The 10,528-nt window shown below is 49.0% G+C and overlaps 1 protein-coding gene across 1 annotated transcript in view; it reads left to right on the plus strand.

Annotated features, from left to right (window-relative positions):
- Window positions 1-9,965, plus strand: part of CRACDL (CRACD like) — a 54,821-nt gene extending 44,856 nt beyond the window's left edge. Inside the window, 3 exon segments of the mRNA XM_004369411.3 lie at window positions 7,168-7,355; window positions 9,061-9,205; window positions 9,508-9,965. Of these exon segments, the coding sequence (XP_004369468.3) occupies window positions 7,168-7,355; window positions 9,061-9,205; window positions 9,508-9,647 (473 nt within the window). The 3' untranslated portion in view covers window positions 9,648-9,965.
- Window positions 9,966-10,528: the final 563 nt, after the last annotated feature.

The raw sequence follows: 10,528 nt of genomic DNA on the forward strand, positions 1-10,528 counted from the left end.
TGTTGATTTACGGGAACTTTTTCTTCTCCGTTATACGTTTATCTGCTTTCCGAATCTGTCCCGTGTGAACATGTACTTTTATAATCGGGAAAAAAATTTTTTTCGAAAAGAGAAAAGAGTCTTAAAAATTGCTCAAAAATAGCAGCATTCACTCATTTATACAAGTAGAAGTTGTTGAATTGGTCTATGCTGTGTTGTGTATTTTTCACTACAATAAAAAAGAAAAAAATGACAGCATATCCCAACTTTTTAAGAGGCATAGACTCCTGCTGAACAGCTGTGTGTTAGCGTTGAGCAGTGTCTCTGTTTTATTTTCTCATCCGAAGGGCAAGAAAGCACGACCGTTTACATTGGAAAGCTCACCAGTTCTTGCTTGGGGGACAGTGTTCTTGATGGTTCCCAGCTTCCAGACTAACAGCTGTGTCCTGCGTGTCTTATGAGTGTCGTTTGCCGTGAGAGCTCCCCTCATTCCCTCTCCTGTTTGGTATAGAAGCCTTTTTAGAGGAAAGAAAAAGTACTTTGAGGCTGAATTGTAATAGTCCTAAAACCCTCACCAGTCAGGAAGTCAGATGAAGTGATTAGATGCCTCTTTCCCATAGAGTGGTGGCTGATGGTCTCTAGAAATGGCTCAGTGTTGAGTTCCTGAATGGTTAATCTTAGGTCTTTTTGGGTAGAAATTGCTCAGTCACAATGCCAAATGTGGGTCCAGAAACTGTGATTTTCTTCCCCATTGTATTTAGAGTTTTGTGTATAAGGATGGAGCCCTGGTGGCGCAGTAGTTAAGTGCTCGGCTGTTCACCGAAAAGTTGACAGTTTGAACCCACCCAGTGGCTCCGTGGGAGAAAGACCTGGCAATCTGCTCCCATAAAGATTACAACCAAGAAAACCCTATGGGGCAGTTCTACTCTGTCACAGGGGGTCACTAGGAGTCAGAATCGACGGCACCCAACAACAGCACAATACGGAGTCTCTGCGTGGTGCAAACGGTTAACATGCTCGACAGCTAACCGAAAGGTTGGAGGTTTGAGTCCACCCAGAGGTGCCTCGGAAGAAAGGCCTGGTGGTCTACTTCCTAAAAATCAGCCATCGAAAACCCTGTGGGGCACAGTTCTACTCCGACACACACAGGATTACCACAAGTCAGAACCAACTTGATGGCAACTGTTTTGTTGTTGCTGCTAAGAGTGAGAGGGAGCAGGCAAAGCTGAAGGCGTCTGTGAAGATGGGGGAAAATTAGGCTACAAGCTTGGGCAGTGTGTCTCTGCATCGGAGCCTGCCTGCCTGCGGGGGCTCCCCCATAATGCCAGCGTCTACGCAGAGGGGCAGAGCATCCTGAGAGCGGGTCTTGAGTGAGCATGTGTGTGTCTTGGGCCAGGCTCCTGCATGACTGTGGCAGCCCAGCCTTACTCGGACCCTGCTGGCCTAGGAGTCCCTGGGTGGTGCAAAGAGTTAATGCACTCGGCTGCTAATGGAAAGGTTGGCAGTTTGAGTCCACCAGAGGTGCCTGGGGATCTACCTCTGAAAAAGCAGCCATTGAAAACCCCATGGAGCGCAGTTCTCCTCTGCCACACATGGAGGCGCCTATGAGTCGGAATCGACTGCATGGCATCTGTTTTTCGCTGGCCCTAACACCCTGCCCTGGAGGTCTGGTGGCGCAGTGGTTAAGAGCTCAGCTGCTAACCAAAGGTAGGCAGTTGGAACCCACCAGCCGCTCCTTGGAAACCCTGTGGGGCAGTTCTCCTCTGTCTAGTGGGGTCTCCATGAGCCGGAACCGACTTCACGGCATCTGGTTCTTGCTGAGGTTGCGGGTGCAGCACTGGCCAAGATGAGGTGCCTGCCCTTCCGGGGCTTGCTGTCAGACACACACCCACAGCAGTAAGATGCGGTCTGCTTGCACTGTTCTGGAGGACAAATGCTCGTTTTCAGTGCTGATGGCTTGCTGGTCTCCATCACGTCCTGGGTGAAATTTGACCAAAGCCCACTGCCTCCTCAAGTGTGAACAGTAAATAACAACACCAGTAACAATAAAATAGCAGCAGCCATGGTGGCAGCAGCTAAGGCTTCCTAAGCACACACCCCGGGGACCAGGCACTGTGCTAAATGCTTCCCCTGGATTATCTCCTTGCATATTCACAGTCTCTCCCTGAGGTGTAAATACTACAGTTTTCCTCATTTTACATTGAAATGAATTGCAGAGAGGTTCTGGAATTGGCTCAAGAGCACACTGCTAGCCTGAGGCTGAATGAGACCATAAGCCTAGATCTGCAGCCTCCGAGAGGAGCGGAAGCAACTCCGTCACCCTGGTCCCAGGGAGGAAGCGTCCCCCATTGCCAAAACCCATTGAGCCTGCCAAGAATAGAGTCTTTGAAATTAATGCTTGAAAATATACTTTTCCAAATATTTCTTTTTGGTAGGGAAGCATGTTAAGAAGGGAACCTAAAACCAAACCCATTGTGGTCCAGTCGGCTCCAACTCATGACGATCCCATGTGTTGCAGAGTAGAACTGAGCGCCACAGGGTTTTCTTGGCTGTAATCTTTACGGGAGCGGATCGCCAGGTCTTTCCTCTACGGTGCTGTTGGGTGGATTCGAACCACCAACCTCTCGGTTAGTAGATGATCGTAAACTGTTGGTGCCACCAGGGACCTCAAGGAGAAGGAAGGGCTCCGGAAAAGAGAACAGACTTATAAACAGTTCTCCATCACCCCCTCCTCTGAAGGAGCCATAGCCTTAAATACCAAAAAATGTCTATTATTTTCTCTGATCAAAAGTTGCTTTCATATGGTATTAAATTATTCAGGGTGACCTTTGTGGCTGTTGAAGCTTCGCGTATCTAAAGCTTTATGCCTTCCAGAATTTTCACTCTGCGTCTGCTGTACCTCGGAGGAAATGTGCTGCTTTTCTGTTTGGAGCAGTTATGTTTTGGGGAGTCAGCATCTTCCAGACTCCGGTAAAGGGGATCACACAGATACAGACAAGAGTGTTGGCGGGTTCCCGTCTGTGAGACATGCTCCTGGCCTGTTCAGTGCAAGCCCAGGCACCCGTGACAGCTTAAACCTGTGGTCATTTTGGGAGGAAACATTGAGCTGTCAGAGCCCTTCAGGAGGTTAAGATTGTCTGTGTATCGAGGCAGGAAGAGGTAAGCAAAGAAATACGTTCGGGTCATTTTATTTAAATGGATGCCACATACGTATCATCCTGCAGTGGAGTCCCGGTGGCACAGTGGTTAAGAACAGTACCTAGTATGTAGTCAGTGGCATAACCCATTAACTCATTGCTGTTGAGTCAATTCTGACTCATAGCGACCCTATAGGACAGAGTAGAACTGCCCCATAGGATTTCCAAGGAGCAGCTGGTGGATTCGAACTGTCAACCTTTTGGTTAGCAGCTGAGCTCTTAACCACTGTGCCACCAGTGGCATATGTTTGTTAAATAAATAAGTTCTTATGACCAAAAAGCATATATCAGTGGAGGTAGATGATTGGTTAACAAATATGTCTAGTACCAAATGCACTGGGTAAATGTGTCAAGAGAGTTACAAAAGAATTAGGAGAAGGAGAGATTGTCCACCTAGAGTGATCAGACACGAGTAGTGAAGGAGGTAGTCTCTGGTGAGGCCTTGGTGGGAAAGCTGAGATGATTCTGTGGCAGGGTTTCCAGTCCCTCGTCACTTGCCCTGGACTGCGGCCACAGCCTCTCCTTCCTCCTGCTTCTTCGTGTGGAGAGTAAATATCCCCACGGCCTCCAGAGTGTACCCATGGTTTAAAACCCCCGAAGCCAAGCCAACCCAGCTGCCGTCAAGTCAGTTCTGACTCATGGCGGCCCCATGTGTGTCAGAGTAGAACTGCTCCATAGGGTTTTTAAGGCTGTGATTTTTCAGAAGCAGATCACCAGACATGTCTTCTTAGGAGCCTCTGGGTGGGTTCGAACTGCCAACCTTTTGGTTAGTAGTTGAGCGCTTAACTGACTGTGCTACCCAGGGACTCCTTGAAAACCCCAGTGTATCCCAATTATGGACAGAGAAAAGGCAGAGAAAACCCTCCCAGTTGGCACCCCGCCTGCCTCTCAGCCACTCTGGGCGAGCGTGCACACAGTTCCATATTCTGTTCCCTCCACCTGAGGGCTTTCCTGGCCCCCGCTCTCAGCCTGGGAAGTTTTTTCTCCTCTAAGCATCCACCCCAGATGGCACCCCACCTCCCACCCAACAGTGTTAGGCACTGTGTCCACATAGCACTTTGTAAATTTTAGCATTTTTTTAGTTTACAGCACAATTATTTCTATCTAGTGATTCCCCCTAGACTTTGAGCTTTTTAAGGAACAGTTTGTTGTTTATTTTTCCACCTCAGCACTTAAGGTAGTCCTGCCCGTAGCAAACGTTGAATGAATAAATGGATTGAAGGATGGATGGATGGATGGATGGATGGATGGATGAATGGATGATGGATGATGGATGGATGGATGGATGGATGGATGATGGATGGATGAATGGATGATGGATGATGGATGGATGGATGGATGGATGGATGGATGGATGGATGGATGGATGGATGGATGATGGATGGATGGAAAGGAAAGGAAGGTAGAGCAAGAAGGTAGAAATGGGCTCTGACTAAGAATAGAAGCAGGGCTGGGCTGTATATTTGAAAGTATTCTGAGCAAATTTGAGTGTTGAAATCAGGAGAGTGGAAAGAGAATATTCTGGGAAGAAGAGATGAAGGCTGAGGGTCAGGAACAATGAGGCCTTCACAGGTTTAAGGGCAAGAGCAGGGCAAGGACCCAGAGAAGAGCCTCAGAGGCTGGGGGTGGGGGTGGGGGTGCCCAGGGAGGCCAGGACTCCCAAGAGAGGATACGTGGCCCTGTAAGAGCTACAGAGAAGTGAAGGAGGTCGAGAACAGGGAAGAGGCTTTAGGATGGCTGGCTTAGTTGTTGGGAGGATGGAGAGAGCAGTGTTCATATTGCAGCTGGGTCAGGAACCAGCTGAAGAGAGATACACAGAGGTTTTTTGAGTTGAAGGTAGAGAAGAATTGAGAGCTGGGGCTACAGGGTGTGACTATTTGTCTTTGAAGAGTGGGAAGAAGTCAGTGGCCAGGAGAGAGAAGAGGCAAGAAGGGACAAGTGATAAGTCAAAGAGATGGAGCTAGGTTCCCAGGGGACCAGTTGGGTGGAGGTCTCAGGGAGCAGCCAAGAGAAAAGTGGGAGCTGTTTCAGAGCCAAGAAGAGGTCTGTGCATGTGAAGCCTACAGCCCTTCTCAGCCCCGGGTGGAGACTGCAGCCTAGGGCCGCCACAACAAAGTACCACAAACTGGGCAGCTGAAAACAACAGAAATTTAGTGTCTCACAGTTCCGGAGGCCCCAGACATCCGAAATCAAGATGTTGGCAGGGCCATGCTCTTTCTGAAGGCTTTTTATGGGTTGAATTGTGTCCCCTTACATGTATGTTAAGGAGCCCTGGTGGCACAGTGGTTGAGTGCTCGGCTGCTAACTGAAAGCTTGGCTGTTTGAACCCACCAGATGATCCATGGGAGAAAGATGCGGCAATCTGCTTCCGAAAAGATTGCTGTGGTGGTTGTTAGGTGCCTTTGTGTCAGTTCCGACTCATAGCGACCCCGTGTACAACAGAGCAAGACACTGCCCAGTCCTGCGCCATTCTCACAGTCATTGATGTGCTTGAGCCCATCGCTGCAGCCACTGTGTCAATCCATCTCATTGAAGGTCTTCCTCTTCTTCACTGACCCTCTACTTTACCAAGCATGATGTCCTTCTCCATAAAGATTACAGTCTTGGAAACCCTATGGGGCAGTTCTACTCTGTCCTGTAGGGTCTATGGGTCAGAATTGACTTGACGGCACACAACAACAACACCATGTATGTTGAACTCCTCCTAACCCCTGTACCTGTGAATGTAATCCTGTTTGGAAATAGGGTTTTCTTTTGTTATGTTAATGAGGTCATAGCAGAGTAGGGTGGGTCCTAGTCCTAATCCCTTCTGAGCAGTGTCTGAAGGGGCATGCGGACAGAGAGAGACAGGCACACATGAGGAGACACCATGTAAAGACGGAGGTTGAGGAATCTACAAGCCCAGGAACACCAAGAATTGCCCACAGCTGCTAGAAGCTGAAAGAGACAAAGAAGGACCTTCCCCTAGAGCCAACGCCCAGAATTCAGTCTTCTAGCCTCCAGAACCGTGAAGAAATAAATTTCTGTTCTTTAAAGCCACCTCCTTGTGATATTTTTTGTCATGGCGGCACTAACAGACAAGACTCTAGGGGAGGATTCACCCTCGCCTCATCCCAGCTTCTGGTGGTTCCTGACAATGCTTGGCGTTCCAGATTGTAAGGTGGCGTCTAGATGCATCACCCCAGGGTCTGCCTCCGCCTTCACACGGCCGTCCTCCCTCTGTGTGTCTCTGTCTTTGTGTGTCTTCTCCTCTTCTTACAAGGACACCAGTTGTATTGGATTGGAACCCATCACACTTCCAGTACGACCTCATGTCGGTTTAGCTGATTACATCTACAAAAACGCTATTTCCTACAAAAACCCACAGTTTTAGCACCCAAAGATAAGCACCGCTAAGGCGGAAGGATCCTCAGCATGAGGCTATGGTTTAAAAGGCACCGTTTCTCTTCTCATTAGAAGGTAAAAGGAAACAACTGTGGCTGGTTACGGCCTCACTCTCCACAAACAGAAGCTTGTGCTTACAGCTTTTTTTAAAAAAAAAAAGGCGGAGCGGGGCGGTGTGGGGCGGGGAACAATAGCGTGTATGGGATTTCCAAGCAAATCAGGGACCAGGTGGTATGTGCCGGCCCTAAGTGACAGGGTTATCTCAATCTACTACTTATTTTCTCTCACTCCGGAAGGGATTTACCTTAGGAGGAAGCTGGCTTTAACATGGACGTTGATCTTGCAGGAGCCGCTGCATTTAATTTGTTGTGGCTCAGAGTCGAGGCACACCTGAAATAAGAACCCTTCTGGGCAAGTTGAAATAAGAACACAAAGCCTGCTGAAGAAAAACAAAAGTCTCACCAGAGAGGCTCTCAGACCCTCAGCCCTGCCCTTCCCCTGGCCCGGCCTGAGCCAGAGCAGTACAGCGTTCTCCATGTGGGAAAAGCAGAAGGCGGGACTGAACGAGGGGATGGGACTCTACATAACCTTGTGCCTTTACCCACAGCAAAGGGCCTGTCTCCTGCAGCAGCCGGCCCGGGAGCCGATGGTCAGCCCATGCCATCCTGGATCACCATCGCTCGGCAGAAGCGCCGAGGGGCCCCGGACCAGCCACCCAACCAGGAAGACAGGCCTGGGGTGCAGAGCCTGAAGTCTGAAGTGGGAAAGCCGGCCAAGACTCCCGAGAGAGCCCAGGTGCGCAGACACTTTCCATTTCAGGTCCAGGAGGGAGTAGCCCGCTGGGGCTGGACCGTCGCTGACGGCACCCCTGCACGGACATCACTGAGACCATCGCCTGTCATGATGGCTGGGGTGGGCAGAGGCTCAGTGAAGCCCCATAAAGGATTCACCCCCTTAAAACCTCCACTGTGGAGAAGCCCGCCCAGTGCGTGTGCCGGCCTGCTGGGGAGGCGGAGAGGCGAGTGAGTCACTTAGGCTGTGAAGACAGCTCTCTGCTTCCTGCCTCCTAGGCAACGCAGCTCAGCATCTGGAGAAAGGAAACGAGGTTAAAATAACTTCTCGGTGAGCCACGCAGCGACCGTGTCAGCTGCTCCATCTTGGCTCATTGCTGGGTGATAAATGAGCCCCGCATTTGCTGCTGTGCTGGCTGCCTGCTGGGGCTCCTTACTTCTCACCTGGGGCTGCAGGGCTGCCACTGGGGCTTCGTTTTTGCTTCCTGGACTGGAAACAGTTTTCTCAAACTCAGACAACTGTGCTTCGAAGCAGGCCAAGACTCCCGCTTTCATATTCCCCTAGCAGCCACCGCGGTAAACCCGTACGCGTGTTCAGTAGCATGGCAGGGTGAGCCTGAGCCTGCAGGAGGACGTGTGTCCCTTTGTTTTAAAACTCCAGATTGTACCAATGCTTAAAAAGCCTCACATCAGGGACCACAACTACCACGGCCTCCACGAGACTGAGCGCAGCACAACTGGATGGTGCCCGGCTACCACCACCCACTGCTCTGACAGGGATCACAATAGAGGGTCCCAGACAGAGCAGGAGAAAAATGTAGAACAGAATTCTAACATCCAGAAAAAAGACCAGACTTACCGGTCTGACAGAGACTGGAGGAACCCCGAGAGTGTGTCCCCTGGGCACCATTTTAACTGAATACTGAAGTCACTCCTGAGGTTCACCCTCCAGCCAAAGATTAGACAGGCCTATGAGTCTGAATCCACCCGACAGCAATGGGTTTTGTTTTTTAGAAAACAAACAATAACAGACGTAGGTCAGCTATGTATACAAGACTAAATGGGCCCACCAGCCCAGGGGCAAGGACGAGAAGGCAGGAGGGGACAGAAAGCTGGAAGAATGGAAGTGGGGAACCCAAGGTCGAGAAGGGGAGAGAGCTGACACGTTGCGGGGTTGGCAACCAATGTCACAAAACAATATGTGTATTAATTGTCTAGTAAGACACTGATTTGCCCTGTAAAATTCCACCTCAAGCACAATTTTAAAAAAGAAGCCTCAGGCAGGCTTAGGGATTTAATAAAAGAAATACTAATCAGTGTTTCCCAGTTTGGGGCATCAGTGATCACTCACACCAAGTATCAAAAAGTTTTCAAAAATATTTCCAAGCACAGTTAACTTTGATTTTCAAGTGGAGTCCCTGCAATCAAGCCATCTGGGGCTGAGGACAGGTGTGAGGACAGTGAAGAGGCCATGACACGCATGTGGGCTCAAGGTAAGTCCCAGCACTGGTCTGAGCCCCAGAGTTTGGGAGACTTGGGGTCAATGAGTTGACAAGCCAGAGCTGTCTGAAGAAAGTGCCAGCAGGCATGGTTCGTCTTGGAAGAGAAACCTTTCGGTAAAAGTAAATCTGTTTGGCTCACTCTGGTTACGTTAGCCTCCTGTCTGAATCCCAGGTGACCAGACGGTGTGTGTCTTTCTTGTGTCCCAGTAGGAGTCCAGACAAGCCGACTTTGTCCGAAGCAAATCTTTCCTGATAGTACCTGCCAAGCCCCCTGTGGAACAGAAGCTCGGGACAAAGCTCGACCTCACGGAGGGGCTGCAGAGAGGAATCTCAGTGTCCCATCAGAACTTGGGTATGAAATGTACAAATCCTACAAATACTTTGATACCAGCATCTGGGGTTGTTCCTGCAGCTTTTATTGTGGGAGTTTATCTCGCCCTGCTGCGTGGCTGGAATTGGACGAGCCTGTTCTTAAGCCTGTTTGTCACATGCATTACCTGTTCGCCGCTAAGTCTTCCTTACCTGTTCACGTATTAATGGATTTTATGTTTGAGAACACAGTCAGGACCTTGATGGGCATTTTAAAGAAACACAAGAGGCTTAAGTGAAAATGCAGCTCATTTCTCGTGTTTCTGTTTGTTTTCTTTCCAGCAGCTCAGTCTGTGGTGATGATGGAGAAAGAGCTGAATCACCTGAAGAGAGCCAGTTATGCCAGCGTGGATCAGCCATCCTGGATGGAACTTGCCAGAAAGAAATCGCAAGCCTGGAGCGACATGCCCCAAATTATAAAATAGGTTGACTGTGTGCTGATAAAGAATATGCGCTACCTTCACGAGCCACCTAGTTAAAAACTGCCATGAAGTCATGGCAGACAAACTGTGAAACTGAAGACTGATTGTATCATCAAGTTATGGGAGAGAGAGCTCTTAGAGGGAAGGACTGAACTAGGCGAAACGAGGACCACAAACAGAGCCATAATCCTGGGCCAGAGGTGCCCTAAAACAAGAACAACTTGGAAGAAGGCCAGGAACGTGTACTGTTGTGGCCAAACGGATGAATGTGAGTTTTTTTTTTTAGCATCCCCTTAAATAAGGAGGGCTCGCTCAGTCAAGGTGGAGAACGGAAATGAAATGTGGATGAAAAACTAGAACGTGGTTGCAAGTCAAGAAGAGAAGGCGTTCCAGGAGCATGTGTATCCTGTGCGTCCGTTGAGATAAACCCACTGACTCTGGTCGCTGTCTTGCCAGTGCACCCCGTCTTCTTTTTTCATGTTGACCACTAGGCATGACGTTTATGGTCAAGCAGGGATGCTGTTTCCAAGAGCAGCTATAAAACAATGTTCTCCGGAAGCTAGCCACTCCGAGAAGAAGAGAAAGGAACATAGCAGGGTTATCAGTTCATAGACTGTTTCCAAAAATAATTTTTAAAGACGTTTTCCACTAGGCGTCTGTGTCCTTAACCATTACACAATGCATTGCCTGTTCAATAAAAGATCTCAAATGTAGTTTCTGTCATATGGTAAATGTTATTTCTACTCACAGTTATGGAATGTCTTCCAGCACTGAGCTAAGTACTATGCAGGGAGTTTCCTTTAATACATACCTGGTTTAAAATCCCAGTTGGGTTGATTTGGGAGTTTGAGTTTTTGGAAAAGATTTTTTTTTTTTCCAGTAAA

The sequence above is a fragment of the Trichechus manatus genome, unplaced genomic scaffold, assembly GCF_000243295.1.
Source record: "Trichechus manatus latirostris isolate Lorelei unplaced genomic scaffold, TriManLat1.0 scaffold00004, whole genome shotgun sequence".
NCBI lineage: Eukaryota > Metazoa > Chordata > Mammalia > Sirenia > Trichechidae > Trichechus > Trichechus manatus.